General features: G+C 34.6%; 1 protein-coding gene across 1 annotated transcript in view; it reads left to right on the forward strand.

Moving 5' to 3' along the window:
* Positions 1 to 213: 213 nt before the first annotated feature.
* The window catches only part of LOC140744100 (uncharacterized), a 132788-nt gene continuing 110222 nt past the window's right edge, over positions 214 to 22779 (forward strand). The window contains exon 1 of the mRNA XM_073075569.1: positions 214 to 418. Coding sequence (XP_072931670.1) covers positions 352 to 418 — 67 coding nt within the window. The 5' untranslated portion in view covers positions 214 to 351. The remainder of the gene's footprint in view (positions 419 to 22779) is intronic.

Here is a 22779-nt window from a genome sequence, read left to right on the forward strand (position 1 = left end):
AACCATATATAATTATAATATTTTACTATGTTTTATAAATCTAGCGAATAAAATAATTATAGAATTAAAAAATATATTTTTTAAGTTCTAATTCGTAGGAATCTCGTAGCCCACTATGTATCATGTAAAATCGCCAAAAATAACATTTAAAAGAATCAATAACAGCAACTCGGAGTCTCGTAGCAAACGGAGCCTCAGTTGTCTGGGCGCTACAGAGCCGAGCGGACGTCTACGCCGCTACGGTGCTACGCGCTACGTGCGCTATGTTCGAATAAATAGTGACCGAAAAATGTGACACAAGCAAATAAATTCCCACAACTTTACTGTTCAGTGACGGTTTTGTGCGTCAAGATGGATTGGAGGGCGGTTTTTATACTCTGTTACGTGTGTGCAGTTGCCGGTAACCCGGCCAAAACAGGTCAGTAATAGATATTAATAATTTATTTCGTTACGGACAGCCAGTATTGGTTTTGCTTTATTTGCGGAACAAAGGCGCGATTGTCTTCGTTGGTTTTTCTGTGTGAAACGTTTCTGTGGTATCATTGTTGTGGTTTGTTGACTATAGGCTTTTAATGTTTTGGACGGGAATTTACGACTTGTGATAAAGATGTTTTTCAAATATAGTAGCGTAAAAGTATGGAATTTAAATATAATAATCGGAATATTTATTCACTGAATTACAATTTAAGTCACTGTATGTTTACATCATTATAAACTTAATGAAATATGTATTGTAATCGGTTTTTGATAGGATTAAGTATGGTGTTTAAAGTAAATTACCAAATGCATACTTCATTGAGCTGTTATTTATTGGAACCACGTCGTTATTATGATGAATATTACTACATGCTAAAGGAATAACTATATATATTATCATGGCAATAATAAACGATATAATATCTAATATTTAAAATTCTCGTGTCACAGTTTACGTTGCCATACTCCTCCGAAACGGCTTGACCGATTTTGATGAAATTTTTTGTGCTTATCCGGTATCTATGAGAATCGGCCTACACATCTATTTTTTATCCCCCTAAATAATAAGGGTTGTTCACCCTTATCATTTTTTCGGGTCAGCTAGTAGAACAATATAGATTTTTATGCCTGTTACACATATTAAAATAGTCTCCCTAAAACCAAAATTTAATATTATGATATTTAGCTACGAGGTAATTTATTTATGTATTTAGTAGTATTATACATTTTATATATTACATCTCTAACACAATACATATTATCACAATTTTGTGTCATGTCAATTCTCCTTATTTATGTGTGTGTATCTTTGCGTGTGTGTTTGTGTGCGTGTATGAGTTATTTGTGTAAATTGGACTCGATAATACTCAGTAGGTTAATAGCAATGAATACACTCATTCAATGACATTGATAACGTCGCGAGCCACTTCCAATTGAAATAAATACTATAGTCCATATAGATTTTTGATATGAAATCTTGATGATATTTTTCAGACTTATCTTTCTTTATTCATATTTCGATTCATTTTCATTTTAAAAACAGTTTAAAATTATTTTTGTATATCTCTTCTAAAGTATCAATAATATGTTTTGAACTCGTAATTTTTAAACTTTATTTCGAAGTTGAATGAATTATTACAAGAATTGATACTTATTATGACTTTTTGTAGCTTTTGTCCAAAACATGAATACCTCTTCAAAAAAGAACGTTATTTATAACTGGCGTCATGCCATTGTTCTGAAAGACGTTATCAAAATAAATTCTTACGCTAAATATAACTTGTTTGTAAGATAAAATCTCTTTCTAAGTGTCGGTACTAATCTTTTGTGTTATATTTCTTATAAATTTATCTGTGATACTTGGAATAGATTAAAAATAAATGAGCAACGTTCTTATATTAGGATTCTCACTTATGGGCGCTATTGTTGAAGATATCGTATAAATTCAACGAAAATTGTTTTTCTTTTCAATATACTCAAATGTGTCATTTTCCTATCATCTGACACGACGTTGACACACGTATGTGTTATACACATAACACATAAGTACACAATAAGTACACACTCATTCTACGAAATATACTTATCTCGGTTAATTCTGCAAGTCTGTATATTTTTACCCGACTTCAAAAAAGAACGTTCTGTATTCGACCGCTATGTATGTATGTATATATATGTTTATATATATACGTAAATGTGTGTCTGTGATTTTCTGAAAACTACTGATCCAATTTTATCCAATGAATCCGCCAGCCAGACAAAGGCAAGTATGAAGGGAACATATCCCTCCATCCTGTGTAGATCTGACGACTCACGTGACATCACGCCATACCGGTTTGACACACAGTAGGTTCCGGGTTTGATCCCCGGCCAGACATGTAAATGAGGAACTTTTATTCTAGGTGTTTATGTATTCATGTATCGTGTGTCTTCATGGCACACACAACACACGGCACATACGATCAACTGATCTACAAAGTTGAGCAACGTCAGGCATGGTAGGAAATTAAATGGCTGATCGTAAATAGCTAAATTTTATACACGCTTCCGTGCTCTGAAGGACACGTTAAGTCGACACTGGTTATCATTGAATACCAGTTGTTACCCTTGTCAAAGGTAGGGTGCCTTACAAGTGGTTTGATAAAGTACTAAACATGTACCTCTTTACCAAAATTGTCAAAAGTGTCAAAAGTGAAATAGGTGAATTTTTTGTTAATAGCCTGAATTATCATAAAGCAAATTATTAAGGTTTAGGTAAATTATATTAAAATTGTTATAATTAACATTTCTCTACCATCAATCTATTTTTCCATTGTAATCAATTTATTTCAAATATATAACACCGCCAACGATAAGCAGCGACAGTCGGCGACTTTCGACGACGAACACTGGCATGATCTGTTGCTGATACATTAGCTCTCTATCGCTCGTAGGTTGCCTCCCTTAGTCTTCAATGTAGAAACGCATTTGTAATATCATTGGTATTTTCAAAACAAGAATCAAATGTATTTTTGTACACGAATATGATTATGCGAGAAGGATTATGTCATACCCAGGGATCTATTAGTACACTTCACACACTTGAGATTTTGAGATTTTTTTTAAATTCTCCGGTATACAGGTTTCCTCGCGATGTTATCCTTCATTATACCATTAATGCAAGTGGTAATAATTTCTAATGCGCACTTAAATTTGAAAAATCTGAGATTTGAATCTCAGACCGCTCGCTTGAGAGACCGAGTTCCAACCACTAGGCTATGCTTGTTTGGTATAAGACCATATTTGTTACTTTAATTAATAAAAACAAATAAATAGACACCAAGCAACTTCACAACCGAAACACGTGCACACCGCGTGAAAACTACAAAATATCATCCCGCAGCTATTTTTCCAACAAGTTTAGTTGCAGTGGCGATTAATCACACGCGAACAATTACAGTTCTAAACCAGCACGAGCGCCACGATAAATTGACTGTGCGTTATAAATGGTTAGTGCTTCGAGAATATCTGCGTGGGGACAAACTTTCATCTTCTATTTGGCCCTTAGGGGACAATTTTATTTTACTTCAGAAGGTAATATTTTCCAGCACATGTGTGTCATAATCTTTGGCACGCACAGTAGTTGAAACGTATGATGTGTCGTGGATTCGTTGCAGTAGTGACATAAGCTTTGTTTTTCAGAATAATATCGATTTTTTATAATATTAAAATCGTTAATACTACTTAGGGTCAATTTGTAAGAAAATCTTTAAATCTGTCATCAAAAAGTTTACAGTTCACTATTACTGTTCGAAAAATATTTGTTTCAAACAAATAAAACATTCGTATTACTTACATCTTTGAAATTTATTATATTCCAGTAATTTACAACCATAACTGCTGAAGACATGCTGAATGGACTAAACTTGTAAGTGACACTACCGTCTTTCATTGTCACTGACACAAGTTAGTGACAAGAAGTAGGTTAGTTAGCGAGAATATATCATGGTCAGCCATTGTGTGGAACTGATCAACTGACTTAGAAACTTTAAGATAATAGTTGCTAACTTTAGTATTCATGTAGGACTGTAGATAGTTTAGGATTTCTGTAGGAAAACTAATTTTGCCGAGCTTAGGTAGAAATCTACTCCTATCTGGGATTGATAATAGACATCTAATACGCATGTCAACAGGCGACTAAGGTAACAGTGACATCTAACAATCAAGTTGACTGCAAGGATATTTGCTACATTTAAATTATAACTCTAATACTAATATTTAAATAAAAACTCCATTTAAAAGCCATTTTAAAGCAATTCCGTGGAGTCTGTTCTGATTGGGAGAAGAGGCCCCATAGTGAGCTTACCAACAACAAATGTTTATAGTTATGTTTAAAGGTGATTGAACTCTTCATGATTCAATAGCGGAAACAACACCGCCACATCTATTTCCGCCTTAGAACAACAGTTTGCCTTCATATATTATGAATTGTAGAATATTGAAGTGCGGGCTTAATATTTTCATTTTCACTAATCGGTTCGAACCTAGAATATTTAGGTGAGTTTATCGACCACTATATCAGTGTTTCTTTTTAAAAAGATTGGAGTAGCAAACGAACTTGAATCACCTGAAGTAAACTGCCGTAAATGGTCTGACCAAAACTGGTTCATGAAGCCGATCCAAGATGCATCGCCACTTCTGGGAACTGAGATGGTTATATATCTAAATCAGCCAGCATCTAAGCCCTTCTACCGAAAAGCAGAACTCTTTTCCTGCTACAAAAAATTTGTATGGCGGTTGATACCTCCCCTATCAAACCATATTGCGTCTACCTTTCAGTATATTATCGAGTTACTTTAAAAATTGTTTCCAAGAGAAACAATTGTTACGTATATTATCATATTACTAAACGGGAATTGGGAATTCCGAAAACTCCAACACAACTTGAAACATTCGTATGATATTAATTCAATTCTATTTGAACAAAACCGTAAACTTTAAATAAAACTGGCAAGCGATGCTCAAAGTTTCGAGTTGCTATGAATTTTTCATGACTTCGAATTTTAAATTATTTTTACTTTTAAACCAAAAACCGTTATCTACTCATGTGTTGTAATGTTTTCGAAGTTAGTATTCGTACTGTAAATAAACTTAATTTAGGACGAAAATGTTCCAAATATTCTGTTTGTTGAGAATTGTTTATAATCATTTAGATTTTCTGAACTAAAGCTAAAATGTAATTTTATTTGGGTGTATTTTAACAAATTTAAAATTAATTATTGGACAAGTGTGAGTCGAATTCACGCATGTACACGGAGGGTTCCGTACCGCCAAATTTTCACTCTTTTATTTTTAGAATTTATTATTATACATTTTGAAAATTGCTGTCTACGATTCAGTAGATAAAACGAAAACTGCTGAAAGATAGCGGTTCCCTGTAAGGCGATTACAAGTGTAAATTTTTTTATGGTTTAAGAGATACGCTTTGCGATTCGAACAGATGGTCAGGCGGACAGACAGCGTTTAGTAACAGGGACTATTTTACTTTTTATGTACCCTAAAATACAAAGGTAACCCTAAAATACAAAGGTATATCGATATTTTCCGTTTCACTATAGGGTTCTTAAAAAATAAATAACTGATATTTGTTTGTTTTGTCGTTCATACAAGGAAACACGCATACAAACAAAAAACAGTTTCGACTTTTCATAAATCAGAACAGTGTCTAATATATTGCCGTCACGTTTCACTCACTGTGTGACGCCCAGGAAATTGCCTCGTACCCACTTCCTGCGAATATAGGCCTTCGTGCAATTGCATTAAACACTAAACCCGCGTGCGGCGTTCAACAATGGCGTATGCTAGAGAATCTGGCTTGAGAGGAAGTGTTTTCAAGTTTATTATAGAGATAGTAATTGACTTTTGCTGGTACTATGAATACAAAGACGTGGAACACAGGATCCAGTACAGAAATATGGGTATTTTGGTGCTAGAATCCTCTGAGGTTAGACTATGAAAGGAAAACGCGATACCTATTTTTAATATAGAAGTAGCAGACGAGCATTCAGTCTATCTGATGGTAAGTGGCTACTGCCGCCCATGGACATCTATAATCAACCCCAGATAGGATTGATTCCCACATGAGGTTGGCCACAGTTGCGCCGTTACCCCTAAGGACTAAGCTGGAACGTTTCAGGAAAGTATGTCTCCCTTACTACACCTATTTCTGCTTAATATCAGTATTTTTAAACGCTGCAGTGTTCCTATTTGTAGGAAAAGGTAAGGAAGAGTACCCATAAAGAGACATAGGTACATATCCGAGGCATTCCAACTTTATCCTGAGGGATAACAATGCATATGTGTTCAACCTCAGGAAGGAATCTTATCTGGGGTTGATTACAGATGTCTACGTGCCGCATACCATAAGGTCGGTTACTTTCATCTCATTTAGGACTACCTGACCCGGCAAACTTTGTACCGCCTCATAATCTATTTATCAAATATATTTCATATATAATATAACCTATGTTACTCGTGGATAATGTAGCTTTTGAATGGTGAAAGAATTTTTAAAATCGGTCCAGTAGTTTTTGAGCCTATTCATTACAAACAAACATACAAACAAAGTTTTCCTCTTTTTAAATATTAGTGTAGAGAATACATAAATTTGGGTGTGTCTTTAGAGTCAAGCCACAAAAGTTACTTCCCAACCCCGTTTTTATTAAAAGCACTTAAAACCTTTTGTCATTTCAATTACAACAATTCAAAGCTTATCGTTGTTTCCATTCGAGTAGCAATCGTAACGAAACGTAACGAAAACAAATCTAGGGAACTGTTATCTGTCTGTCCGTTCACGCGGGCTGAGGTATTCGTGACCGGAATCCACTTGTCATAGATAAAAGAATGTATAGAGGGTGTCCTGATAAGGAAGTATATTGGAGTGAGAAAGTCCTAAAAACTAAGAAACAGTAAAGGCTAAATGGACATTTGTAAAGTTGCAAAAATATTTTGATGTTTTTTTTTACATGTGGCACTTGAACTTAGATCAAGCTATTACATCAATATCTTCTAAGATAAAAGATATCAAAAGCTATCAGATATTATGTACGTTGTATGTATTATGTTGAATGATCTTAACTAACAAAAAGTTATGAAAGTTAATAGGTAATAGTGTTCGAAGGTTCACGGGCTAAATAAGTACACTTTCAAATCAGATACTTAGTTTCGTGTTTTAACTTTAGTTCAAAAACTTTAGTTTAAAAAATTAATAAAATAACTACTTATTTTATTATATTTTCATAACTTAATATATCAAGAATTATTTATGTTTGTGCTAAATCCAAATCTTTTTGAAACTGTCACAAAATCAAAAGATAAGTTTCGCCCGTTTTAATAGCAAATGTAGCGAGCACAAAGGGAAATCTAGTCCCTGCGTTATCTTTCACGCGCCCTTCGAGGTTCGTGACCGGAATGTGTTTGGCAAAGATTACAACGGTAAAGGTGAAGCCGAATGGAACATATTTCGCCAAACATTCGCTTTTTCTTTTGTTTAATTCTTTTATTTATAGCAAGAAAGCAAATAAATTACAGTCTTAAGACTGTATTTTATGAAAATTATAAGTCATTAATTTTACGTATTTCCCTTTTAAAGTATTTATAGGCTGATACAATTTTTACGTTTTTACTAATATTTCTATATCTAGAAATATTTAAAAATAATTTTAAATAAATCTTTAAGAATGATCAATAAATCAAAATTTACTCAATTTGTCCGTTTTAGTAGCAAACGTAGCAAAGGGAAATCTAGTCCCTGCTTTATCTTTCACGCGCCCTTCGAGGTTCGTGACCGGAATGTTTGACAAAGATTACAATAGTAAAGATGACGGCGAATGGAACATATTCTGCTAGAGATCGACTACTAAATGTGATAATATTTTGACTCACACAAATATTTACTTAAAAACAAGTATTTCATTATTTGTTTTATGTAATAAAATCATAGAAAATCTTTGCAATACTTACTAGGTACAAAATATACAGTTTTACTAATTAACTACACTTTTAAAATAAAGACACTAAACCTAATCTCCCCTAAAATTAATTACATGATTATATTCTCACCATGCATATATAGAATTTATCGTATTTATATCCAATTTCTCTTAATTAAAAATTAAATACATCATTATAATCATCTTCTACATATAGACTATCATATTTAGTTTTAAAAAAAAATATGATATAGATAATCAGTAAACGCACAAACTTAAAATATCAGAAAGGAAATATCGTTATCAACAACCAAAAATATATTTTGAATATCACAACACATTGACGTAGCATCTCTAATTTTCACAATATTCCCGAACAAATAGAAGAGCAAACAATGATACCGAAAATATCTTCAAAAGATCCGCGAGAAATGAAGGTAACAGGAAATATTTGGAAACGTGACGTCACGCCACGAAGTGTCACAAAAATGTTCGCCGACAGCTGAAAGCCCCGAAATAAAAGAGAAAAAGATTCGTTCACCGTACAGGGAGAATATATCCGGGTTCGATCCCCGGCCATGTAAGTATGAATGATTAAATTAGATTTTTGTGGTCGTGGGTGTTTGTGTACTTTTTTGTTTGTGTACAATATACACATAGGAATTTCCAGCAACCAAGACTGATTTCGATCTCCGGCCATGCAAACATATAAATATATTGCATAACATATAAAACGTTATTATTTATCTGGGATAACAAAGAATAGACTAAGCACACAGATGTTGTGTTTTTTTTATAATATAGGAGTAGTAGACGAGCATGCAATCCACCTGATGGTAAGTGGCTACTGCCGCCGATGGACATCTGTAATCAACCCCAGATAGGATTAGATATTCCTACCTGAGGTCGGCTGCAGATGCGCCGCTACCCCTGAGAACTAAGCTGGAACGCCTCGGAAAAGTCTGTCTCCCTTACCACACCCTTCAAACCAGAACACAGCAGGGCTTAACACTGCTGTTATAAGGCAGAAAAAGGTGTGGCGGTGGTGCCGCCGGAGTCGAACCACAAAGGGTTTTACCACCTTCAAAACTAAATAGTGTTCTGGCAATATTTAATTACAGACTGAAAATGTTATACACAATAATTATAAATAAACTTCAAACACACAGAGCACGTGTTCTGATTCATATATTAGTCTATTAATCAGAAATAAACAATTAGCATGGTTTTGTCATTCTAAAATAAATGAACTGAATATTAATAACGATTGCCTGAAAGCTAGTTATAAGTATAAATATATTCGTTATAATTTATAGTTAAATATTTAGCTCAAATTTGGTATTGACTGGTTAATTGGTAAAATATAATTTCAAATTATTAAACCTGCTGAATATTTACATAATGATACTTTATTAATCGATTCAGCTCAATTACCTAATGAAAAATCGTTAAACCACTACTGTCTCACTACTGTACCCTTACCATGAGTTTTTACGTTTTGACAAATATGACTGTTTTGGTATTTGTTTACGTACTTGCCCATACAATTTCTAATCAGTGCCCCTAGCGGATTGTATCAGAACTATAGTGTCAGCAATGTAACATTAAATGTCTTAATTGACAAAATGACGCTTTATGTTTTGTCTCTCTTTTTTGCGAATATTTTTTTTTTATAATGATGTAGGAGTAGCAGACAAGCATCGCCATTTTTCTTCGTCGTTTAAGCAAATGATAATTATTTTTAATACGCACATAACGTCGAAAAATCAGAAGTTTGAAAAAAAATACAAGGGTTTGTGGAGTCTACCAATTCGCACATGGCCTGCGCGGTGGACTATGGCCCAAAAAATTTCAATCTGAGAGGAGACCCGTGCCCAGTAGTGGGACAATTATGGACTGACGATGACGGGACTTATGTATGTGTGATATTTTTTTAACGCTTTCTACACTTACAGCCCCACACTAGGATTCCCAGTGTCGTGGGTGCCATGGACACACACATAGACAAATACACAAACACCCAGACACAAAAATCTAAATTCATCATTTAGATTTCTGTCTGGCCGGGGATCGAACCCGGGACCCTTTGCGCGTCAGACCGGTATGGTGGCCGCTCCGCCACACGGGTCGTCAAATATATATTTATAGGATTAGTTGATTGTTCTACTTAAACAATAGGTAAAAAAAATATTTAAACAATCAGTAACATTGTTTTCAATAATTCAGATAAATATTTATCCATTCAATTATGTAGGTTGAAAATATTTGCACGGCTTTCATAATTATGCAAATATTTCAAATTCGAATTTTCAACACAGAAGCATATTGCATTGAATATTTTACGCGTTTGTTGCGAATATTTTCATAAATGTTAAAATATTATAACTGTGAAGAGCGATATGTCTAGTTATATTTTAATATTATGCCACAGGAAATACGTAATCATACCGTGGTGATAGCGCACCACATACTGCTACAACAAATTGCGAACATGTAAATTATATTATGTACTTATATAATACAGATAAATAAAATCGATAAAAAAAAGAATAGAAGAAAGTAATCAATTACATCAATCCCGATCAAGCATTCCTTAAATTTATTAAATCAGAGCATAACGTAAAAAAATATACAAACAAGACATATTTCACTGAAAATACACGCATCAATCATATAAGACACATTAATCAGGAAAAACTGCAAAGAAACAATATACATTGATAGGTAACCGAATAAACTGCAAAGCAATTAGCCGAAGAAGATGGATTCAACAGACAGCAGACGGATTCTAAAGAGACAGCAGATGGATTCAACAAGAAACAAAACACGCATCAATCACGGCGAAACAACCCGTAACGCTCATTTGTTACATTCGCATTTGTAACAAGCGGAATATCGCGTGCGAAATGACATAAACAATTTATCACTAAATAGCAGCTGTAGATTCTATGTTAAAGTTTTTCATGCTATGCTATGTTTTTTTTTAATATAGGAGTAGCAGACGAGCATGCAGTCCACCTGATAAGTGGCTACTGCCGCCCATGGACACCTGCAATCAACCCCAGATAGGATTAGATATCCTACCTGAGGTCGGGCACAGATGCGCCGCTACTAGATGAGGACTAAGCTGGAACGCCTCAAAAAAGTTTGTCTCCCTTACCGCACCCTTCAAAACGGAACACAGCAGCGCCTAACACTGTTGTTATTAGGCAGAAATAGGTACCACAAAGGATTCTACCACCTTAATTTTAATAAGAATTACTTTAATAAGAATAAATATTACTGAAAAGTACATTTGTTTTTGTCTATGTTAACTATTATCATAGTTACAATTAAAAAATACATAACAAAAATATTAAAATTAATGTAAAATTTCCATGCTCCTGTCTACAATGTATTGGTGGAAAAGTTACAAAAGTCGTCATTTTAGATTTTGTTTTTATTGGCACATTTAAATTTCTCCAAACCGCCCAAAAATACTAGTTGCAATATTAGCTACTGCGGTATGTGAGCGAATTTATTCTTTACCAAAACACACCTCCGGAAACGTGAACCAGTCACGGCAATTAAAGTACACAAACGGAAATTAAAGTACGCAACGAAACAAAGTACACATAAATAAAAAAGAAATCCTAAGAAATTACTTAGTGCAAGAAAAGACAAAATACAACATACATTTTGTTCCTTTTGTTGTATTTAAATAGTAATTTATAGAAAAAGAAATTACTAAAATAATATTACTTTACAAAAATAAAAACATACAAACTATTGTTTATCATAACTATAATTATTACTTACGTGGAACATCTTGTAATATTGCAAGGAACTATTTATCACTGGCTAACTCTCTAGTACCATCTAATGTTTAATTTAAGTTAAACGTTATTCTCAGAAGTGCATCAATCAAAGGAAAATTACAAGAAAAGGAAGGAACAGTGTGTATTGTAACTAACACACTATCGCCAGCTACCGTAGTTGGTCGTCGGTCGATTTTAAGAACTTGACAACATAATCATTCATCTTATATATAAAATTCTCGTGTCACAATGTTAGTTACCGTACTCCTCCGAAATGACTTTACCGATTTTCACCAAATTTTATATGCATATCCAGTAGGTCTGCGAATCGGCTACTATCTATTTTTCATACCCCTAAGTAATAAGGGTTGTTCACCCTTAACATTTTTTATTTATATGGCAACACAACGTTTGCCGGATCAGCAAACGTACATAAGAACGTAATTATGCAAAAACACGTAACTTGCCCGTAAGAACAGATAAATCTCAAGAACAAAACATATCAATCACGGGAAGCAACCCATAAATGCTTATCTGCTACACTCGTGCGGCTCAAACAATTTATCACTGCACGCAGCTAATGCGCCCTCGAGACAATGTACGCGCACTTGTGCAGTTAGTACTTTATGTTGACTGTATATGGAAAATAAATGAGTTGTGACTATTTTGAGCACACATATGTACCAACAAGTCAAATATATGATATGATTAAGTTTGAGCTTACTTTGAAGAAACAGAAATTAAATTAATTTTGAGCTTACTATTATTTACTAAAAACTCCAATTGTCCATTGCAAATAAGGTCAGGGTCTTGGTTAGGATTATTTATAGCATTGAAGTAGAAAATTCCCTTCCACCTCCCCTAAAATTGTTTTTATACGACGTTCTGTCAAGAAATAAACGTACTTCGCGACAAGTTTTAAAGTTTCAAAGTGTTTCAACTTCGCCGTTAGAAGTATTTATATATTTATTTATTGAAACGCCAACATACACTAGTGCATTAAATATTAAACAAACTCAAGTAGGTATAAGTCTAAGTGCCAGGACAATTATAGGCGACGACAACATGCAAATTTTAACAAATGAGTATATAGAGCTATGAATTAAAAATACAATTATTATTAAGTTAAATTACAAACAGAATGTCGTGAAAAAATAAAGAATGTTAAAGAATAAATTGTAATGTCTAAAATAATCCAATGCAAAGCAATGACCCCTTTATCCAACTTAAGTCCATACCGGTCTGGGGCGCAGAGGGTCCCGGGTTCGACGTCGACCAGACAGATATCTTTAAGATGAAATTATGTTTCTATTTCTGTATTCTATGTGTGTCTATGATACCCACTGTGAGTGTCGAATATCTATTAATTTCACCCTATCAACTTATTGTACACATAAATCCGCACACATAAGTCAATAGCCTCTAAAACGTCGTACATTACAATTTTCAATACACCCGTTAAATCGTTAATATTGCAGGCATGAAGCGGAAGGCGTAGGTTCTGTCGAGACCTAAGTGCTGCGACAACAAAGTGGAGTGTTCCATTAAATTTGTTACATGTTTTGAAGCTAGACCCTTTATGGTTCGACTGTGGCGGCACCACCGCCACACCTATTTCTGCCTCATAACAGCAGTGTTACACGCTTCTGTGTTCTGGCTTGAAACGTGAGGTAAGGGAGACGTAATTTTCCGAGGCGTTCCAGCTTAGTCCTCAGGGGTAGCGGCGCATCTGTGGCCGACCTCAGGTAGGAATATCTAATCCAATCTGGGGTTACAGACGTCCATGGGCAGCAGTAGCCACTTACCGTCAGGTGGACTGCATGCTTTGCTACTCCTATAATATAAAAAAACGTCGTACATTGCAATTTTCAATACACCCGCTAAATCATTAATATTGCAGGCACGAGGCGGAAGGAGTAGGTTCTGTCGAGACCTAAGTGCTGCGACAACAAAGAGGAGTGTTCCATTAAATTTATATATAACATGTTAAGCGTATGTCTTAACTATATTGTTTAAGGCCATGTTGCACCGTCTACGAGAAACGCAAAACGAATCAACAACATATGATTTTAGACTAAAATTATCGCGGAATTGAGACATTTTATTATGTAACGGGTACTCCCCGTCCCGTCCGTACGGGTCCCGTTACATAATAAAATGAATCAACAACAATTAATGAAAGAGTTCCTGAACTTTGGTGGGCGTACTGCCGTGCGTGTAGACTTGGTTATGAATTTTAGTGGTGTCGAAATAATTTTGTAGTGAGTTTCTTTTAAGTATTTTGATTTCTGATTTCTGATATCTAAGTATTTTCTACTAACTAAAAAAAAAGCAGCATGCTGTGTTTTACGGGGTGGTTGTTACTATTGCTTATGGACTTCTGTAACCAGCTCCATATAGAATAGGGCTCCACCTGAAGCTGAAGATGATGCAGATGATATCTCATATTATAGCCGATGTTAAGCTAAAACTGTTTGAGGCTTGAAATAGATGACGATAATAGCTTCCGAATAGAGCTATAATTATTTTTACCTTACATTACATTACATTTTCATTAAAAGGTGGTGTCTGTTTTAATAATCCTATTAAGATGATTTAGAATATTTTATAATCTACGTTAATAATGTAAGAAACATAGCGTTAGTCTATAAGTTGAAGCAATAGCCTATTTTATCTTAACTACAATATCTCTTACAAGTTCACAAGGAGACAAGTCCTTAACCCAGGTAATATAACGCCTACGTGTACCCTACTCTGTTTCGGGTAGAAAATTGATTCCGACGTACTAGTGTTGTACAGCTAATGTTGTTCAAGGTTGTGTACGAGGTAACGAGTCGACGCCTCTTGAAAACGTTACAGCGTTATGTTACGAAATTCTTAAGGAATAAATTCTACTATTCTTCTTATATATAAGTTTCTAGCGAAGACATTCCAGTGGTTAAGTCTCTCGATCGAGGGGTCCGAGGTTCACATACCAGGATTTCTCACAAAGTTATGTCAGTATTAAGGTAAAAAAAAAAAAATGTTATTGTTTGTTTTCTCTAATAAATAAAAAAAAAAGTATTAAAAATTTATTATCATTTGCTTATGGCCCAATTTTTATTATTCTGAGAGGAGATAAGGAGAGGAGGTGCCCAGCAATGGGTTGATAAAGATGATGATTATAACATTCTAACCACTTAGATATTTGTGATTTTGAAGCATATATGCTAAAGCTATAACTATGCTATATTTATCTACATATTCAATTATAATTGTCTTTTAAGTTAATAACCTAGTTCTTTTTTAAATAATAATAACCTTGTCGTTTTCATGTGACGGTGTGAAATTACGTATTAAATTTTGTTATGAAATGTTTCTAATACTCGTAAGTATAGCTTATCGCTACATGTCGTGAGTGAAACAAGTAGTTAAGTCTGTCGTCATACCCTTCTCTATATTTAGTAGAAAATTGATTCTAACAGGCAGTTGTACTCAAAGTGTCGTCTTACAGAGCTGTGGGAGAATGGTGCTACAAATTGTAGCCCGTTTCTCGTCTTACGTCAGACTCTGAGGTTAGAATTCCACGCCTTAAATATAAGATGGAATTTTTGGAGAGACGCCTTTTAGAAACGAAGATTCCGAATCGTGTGTTTACTTGTAATAACTGAGCGATAATAACTAAGTAATTAAGTTATGTGTATATAAGTTAGTTACCGATAAGTTAAGTTTCTCATTGTTAATAACATTTATTTAAAACATGTGTGTTATGGAGTTCCTTTGCCGCTCCTTCTCCATAACAAAACAGTTTGTGCAGAGCACTAGATACATTGATATTGACGTTGAAACAGAGTTCTGTAAATAATCTACTTTGAATAAAATATTTTTGATTTACATTACATTCACATAATGAACCATGACTGAAATATTTCTCGATATTGTGTGCCCAGTGGAATGCCGGTCCGTCTACTTTTTACGATGGAGCAAGATCTAATGAAACCTCTCACAATTTTTCCCTTAACATATTTAGTAAGAAACTTACCTGTAGCTACGCATCTGTGGCCAATCTCAGGTAGAAGTATTATCTTATCTGGGGTTGATTACAAATATATAAGCTACGGTAGTGGCCAGTTATCATTAGGTGGACTACAAGCTTGATCGCTATTTCTATATTAATAAATAAATAATTTCTTCTACCACTAATCCACATTGAAATAATTTTAGAGTTTACACTAGACTTCCCCAGATGATAAAAACCTGTGACCAGCACGAGGAAATAAAAAAAAATGCAAATAAAATTCTTTGGAAAATACAAAAATAGTGGCAACAAATAAACTTCTTTGGAAAATCCAAATAAAAGTTGCAACAGATAAAATACTAGTCGCTTCCTCATATTAGGGAAGCGACACCCGAAATTTATTCCGCCTGTCGTCATGCCCATCTCTAGTTTCAGAAAATTGATTCTGACAGACAGTTGTTCTCAAAGTATCCCCTTTCGGAGCTGAGTGCCATGTCTAACGAGCCGAGGCTTCCAAGAGGTGACTCGTGGAATAATGGGGTGTACATTAGAAGTATTATGGAGAGTTATTGTGTGGCAAGGTGTATCAAGTTTTCTAAATTTAAGGTATATAACCCACACAGTACATGTGTGTATTTTTATGGTAGATTACGTTGACGTTCAAAAATAATACTAAGCTGGAACGCCTCGAAAATGTCTCCCGTACCACACCCTTCAAATCAGAAGACATCACCGCTTAACACTGTTATTAGGCAGATATACATAGGAATTGAACCACAGAAGGTTCTAACACGAAGGGTTCTAACCTTAAAACCCAGGATGTCAGCTCGTAGCAAACGATATATCGTCAGAAACTCGTAAAATCTTATCAACTTATCTCAAATGGCTTTATATCAGTACCCTTATCATGTGTTTTCGAAACATCCCACATTTTTATGTAACGTTTACTCAATCCATTATTCTGTTCCTACATTATACTGTTTACTTCAGTAGAATTAGTTGTCGAAAGCGCACCACTGAGTAAACGTAATAATAAGTAAGTGCTCAAGTGTCGATGAACTTTTTGTCTCCCTCACATGTTCGCGAAAAAAAAGACAGTACATAAAGCACAATTTTGTCAATTTAATGTTACGTTACTGACACTTTAGTTCTGATACAATGCGCTAGGGGAGCTGATTGGAATTTGTATGGGCAAATACGTAAACAAATACCAAAACAGTTATATTGTCAAATCGTAAAATCTCATGGTAAGGGTACAGAATCGAAACATGAAGGTTCTAGCACCTTAAAACCGTAACATACGATGTATCAAGAATACAATCTTGCCAACGTCTATGCTCCCCTCAATTCATTAATCTTTTCACGCACGCTTGACATTCATTATCATTCATCACACACTTCAGTTGCTTACATTCCATATCTACATATTCAAGGGAGGCTAGAACCTCCCTTTGTTTTCTTTTGTACTTTACATTCTGCGACCCATCACCTAAACTGTTTTTTTTTTTTTATTTTTCGCAGGATCTAATTTTTTTTTAATAATTGGCCACAAGAGAGAATTCCGTACCATCATTTTTTAGTATTGTACAAGAACTTTTGGAGATATACTTTTTTGAGGCGTTCCAGCTAAGTCTTCAGGGGTAGCGGCGCAAATGTGGTCGACCTCAAGTAGTAATATCTAATCCTTTCTAGAGTTTATTACAGATGTCCATGGGCGGCAGTAGCCTCTTACCATCAGGTGGACTGCATGCTCGTCTGCTACTCCTATATTAAAAAAAATAACTCAGTAGTAAGAGAAATATTAATCTAAAACTAAAAGTATCTTTTACGGTTCAATAGATCCACATATATAAAGTAACTTATTCAAATAGTAAAACCAAAACTCTTATAATTATGTCTTAGCCATGTTATTATGAGCATAGTCTAGTTAGACTATGTTTCGAAGGCCACTTACTACTTAATACTCTAGTATCAAAATGTATAAGTAATATTACCTTCTAGAGAATCCACATTACTACTAACAAACAAGTCTACTTATACACAAGTATCAAGATAACATCATTGGACTCAGTACTAAGTACGATTACCTTAAAACTATGTCCGATTCCGTAAATTATAATTATTGGACTTAAACTTCTTAATCTGGAGCTTCGCCAGCTTCCCGACTTGAATGTTTTGAACTGAGCCGAGGTCGTATCTTAGTCCCTTATCACACTACAAACGAAAGTTAAGCGAATAAAATAAAAGAACGATTTAAAAATATTAAAGTCAAAGCACTTTGAAAGTGAATACATTTTGGAAGCAAAATATTTTATTAAAATTATTTTCGAAACTATTTTTCTACGTCATTGAACTACCGCTGCTTTGCAAATTTTGTTCTTGGGAAAGAAGCGGTAACAGAAATTCGGTAATACGATAATGTTCATAGAGATGACATTTACAAATTTTATTACTATAAATTACACCTATTTCTACCTAATAACAGCAGTGTTAGGCGCTGCTGTGTTCCGTTTTGAACGGTGTGGTAAGGGAGACAGACTTTTCCGAGGCGCTCCAGCTTAGTCCTCAGGGATAGCGGTGCATCTGTGGCCGACCTCAGGTAGGAATATCTAATCCTAACTTGGGTTTGATTACAGATGTTCATGGGCGGCAGTAGCCACTTACCATCAAGTGGGCTGCATGCTCGTCTGCTACTCCTATATTATATAAAAAAAAGTTTGTAATAATACAATGAGACACGTGCCTTAAGCCGTTGTGTCTTTTTATTGGGTTATGAATCATATACAGGGTCTTGGGTGGCGCCGGGTTAAACCAATCGATTTATTGAGCTAATACTTCTCAGGGCTCTTGCCAAGGTAGTGGAGTTTGAAATTTTGGTTCACCGATGCCAACTATATTGCCTATAAGGTAACTTATTCGTGCTTTAAAAGAAAATATCGGTACACGGACATATACTTAATAGAATTTGGTGGACACACAACCGTGCGTATTGATATATAGCATTTTTTTGGGTTGTTAAAGAAATTTTTCAAATGTGAATTGAAGTTTGGTTAGAACACAGACATATTATAAAATATTAACAAAGTTAGGTTCAATTTATGAGCGTAAAAATATCATTAATTATGAAAATGCATTGTGAAAATGAAATTGTATATTAAGGTTCAATAGATAATTCGGAAAATGTCCAAAAACCGAAATAAATGAATTTCGATTGGACATACTGTCGAGTGATGGCGTCAGTGGAATTTCTGAATCGCGCTATTGAAGTTTTCTCCATACATTGCATTTATATAGAATTTTCGAACTAAGACTTTCGGAACATGACGCTTCACAGGTATAATCACCTTGCCCGGTGGGAGGTCTTCTTTACCATTTTTTTTTCATTTTCATAAATTGGTTATTGTAAAACTTACTAAGTAAATACCCCTTCGGTAAGTAATTCAAAAGAGATCGCCCTAGATATCGAAGCTGGCACAGATGCTCACATGCCTACGGGAAATATGAATTTCCCATTGCCTGACAAAATTACACCAAATTAATAGGCAAACTCAATTTAGCTGCGCATAAGCACATTTCCGGTAGCAAGTAGGTCACCTTATAATTTCGGCACTAAGCAACAGAGTCGCGACAGTTTTGGAGATGTGCCAACTCGGCTGAATTAGGGCGTGCACTTCGTTAGGTAAATTGATAAGGTGGGAGAGTCTTTTCAATTTGGTCTGGTATTAAGCTGAATTTGCCTTGCTACACCTGATTTATGTATGCCTTACGTTTGTTCTCTTTCATTAAGTCGTGTTGATGTGATGTCGTTATGTGAGCGTATTAGCGATTCTACGTCTCATGCCATTTTGCCGCTGTTTGTGTAACTTGAAATTCTATATTGTCTACTGCCAGTTCTAGATTCGATTCCAGGCCCTAGGCGTTTATGTGTTCATATTAAAAACAGTAACGTTTTTTAATTTTCATCTGTTTGACTTTTAAATCAACTAAGTAATTTCATTTTGATAAACATTTAAAAAATGACGTAGAATTTTAAATCAAAAAATATGTACTACAGTCCCTGCGTTAAAATGAAAATAATTTATGGGAGTGAACGTTAGATAGGATTAAAGATTTGTTGCTACCCCTGAATAAATCTGTCAAATGCTTATAACAGTACAATATTTACCTTGCCACACATTTCAAACCAGAAGACAGCGGTGCTTAAAACTGTTATTAAGCAGAAATAAGGCTGAGCTGCTATTAAACGTCAAACTATGCATGGTTCTACCACCTCCAAACATTTTCACCTTTACATATCTCACATATATTCTTCAGAACACCCTATTATATATCCACGTTGATATATGAGTCACGTCTCGAAATGTTAAAGACTTCGTGAGAATTTCCATGGATTTGCATATCAAATTGAATACGTGAGCCTAAAATGAGACATTTTCCGCATCTGCTTACGTTGAGTGATTTTTAAGAATTCACGCCGGGAAAAATAATAAACATTGTGTAAGTGAAGATATACTAGATTTTCCTTAAGAAATAACTACTTTACACGGACGTATTAGGCATTCCAACTTTGTATTTGAAGGTGATAGACCCATATCGACTTCGGAGATACCACCGCCACACCTATTTCCATGTAAAAATGGTAGGAATAAGCGCTGCTGAGTTCAGATTTGAAGTATGTGGTAAAGGAGACATAATTAGCCGAGGTGCTCCAATTTAGTCCTCAGGGGAAGTATAGCATCTTTGGCCAACCACAGGTTTGAATTATGCAATGGGGACTTCTAATCTGGGGATTATAGATACACGTGACTGGCAGTGGCAACTTACCCTCACGTGGACGGCTACCTTGTTTACTTCTTCTATATTATATAAAAGTCTTAAAAATAATACGTCACAAATGGGGTATACTAATCAAATATTTCGACTGATATTCAGCCATAACCAGACATTACAACATATACGTTTTGAACTAAAAATTTATAACATACGAAAGACAACCCCGTAACTTAACCCCTGCACGTCATAAATCCCACCCCTTCCAATCTTTGTCAACGTCAGCCACGTCACCAAATAACAAACGAGATTAGCTGAAAAAATATGACAGTATTGTGGATGTACGGAGACGGGCCGTCTTGTAAGCTTATAATGGAATGACAGTCGCTCGGGATCTGCAAAGGCGCTGATTTAGACATGTGTACTTGTGATAAAGAGTTAATTGATGATTTTTACACCGGTTATTGATAATCAATCTATCAAATGTTTGACCAAAAAATCGACATTTGACAAATTCTCCATATTATAACTTGTTTAATTTCGGTTTTTTGTAGGTATTCATTCGATAGTTTGATTATTAACAACTGACGTCAACCATGTACACTTGTGATAGCATTAAGCGATAATTGATGATTTCTTTACGCTCGTTATAATAATCTTTCCAATGATTCCTATCAAAGATTGAAAGACAATTTGTATTAGGCAGAAATAATTGATTAAATATTATCATGTTACTATCATGTGAACTGCATACTTTTTTGCTACAAGTATAATAAAAAAAAGTCAAAATATAAAGACAAATAGGGCATACTAACCAATGATGATCGGGACTAATAACCCGCCATAACAAGCCATTATTATCAAAATCAATTTTGAACTAAAAATTTATAACATACAAAGCACAGCCCAATAACTTAACCCCTGCACGTCATAAATCCCACCCCTTCCAATCTTTGTCAACGTCAGCCACGTCACCAAATAACAAACGAGATTAGCTGAAAAAATATGACAGTATTGTGGATGTACGGAGACAGGGCGTCTTGTAAGCTTATAATGGAATGACAGACGCTCGGGATCTGCAAAGGCGCTGGTTTAGACATGTGTACTTGTGATAAAGAATTAGCAGTAATTGTTGATTGTTTACGCCGGATATTGATAATCCATCTATCCATTTTTGGGCTACCAAAGATCAATATTTCACAATGTCTGAGAACTAAGTCTCAGGGGTAGCAACGCATTTATTGACTGACCTCAGACAGGAAAATTATCTTATGTAAGGTTGATTACATACTTGGAGAACTATCAGCCACGGTACCGGGTACTTTTTGAAGGTTTCCCCTCGTTAACAAAAAAAGGAGAATTGTCAGCCAGCCAATTTTAAAAGTGCTAGAATCCCACTAGTTAAACTACTGTGGGACCGCCGCCACATCTATTTTTACCTTATATACCTATAACAGTTAAAGGGTGAAAGGCGTTCCTAGTAAACATTGGTGATAAAACATGTTAAATGTTGTATCATAATAATGCTCATCATCATATATGATCACTTAACATCAGTTTAACTGTAAGCGCATTTAAAGCTTCCATTATATATAAAATTAATGCTTATAATCCTTATTTCCCGATAATAATATATTGAATTTAATCGACAGTACATTATACATATTTAACCCGAATCCTGCTACATAAAATACAAAATGCCGTTATTTAATTGGACAACGTGTAAAATACGCTTTGTTGTCATTGCAATAATTATACAATTCGCGCGTAATTAAATTTATGCAACCAGATACATTATTTATGCAACGGTATTATTTAAATTATAAAATATCCACACAATTATTAATATTATACTTATTAATTTTAATATAGAATCTGATTGAGTATGTCCTGACAACTATATAGGTATGTAATATATTAATATACTAGTAGTGTCCGCGGCTTCGCCCGCGTTTTAATAAAAGTAACATGACATACGTATAACTGAAAATTTGCGCCACTGTCGAAAATTAGTTGTACTAACTCAGAAACCTTCATGGGCTCATGCACAAAAACCTTTTCCCACGGACTAAATTGTGAATCTAAACCATTCTCAAGTCCTTTTGAACACACACAACAAATTTAATCAAAACCAGTCCAGTAGTTTAGGAGGAGTTCAGTGACATACACACGCACATAAGAAATATATATATATATATATATATAAAGATAGGTATGAGAAATAGCAACAATTTACTAAACCGCTATTTACCGCGTAACTTACCGGTCT

Source organism: Epargyreus clarus, unplaced genomic scaffold, assembly GCF_041222505.1.
Source record: "Epargyreus clarus isolate Ecla_fem2 unplaced genomic scaffold, WU_Ecla_fem_2.2 ptg000008l, whole genome shotgun sequence".
In the NCBI taxonomy this organism is placed as follows: domain Eukaryota; kingdom Metazoa; phylum Arthropoda; class Insecta; order Lepidoptera; family Hesperiidae; genus Epargyreus; species Epargyreus clarus.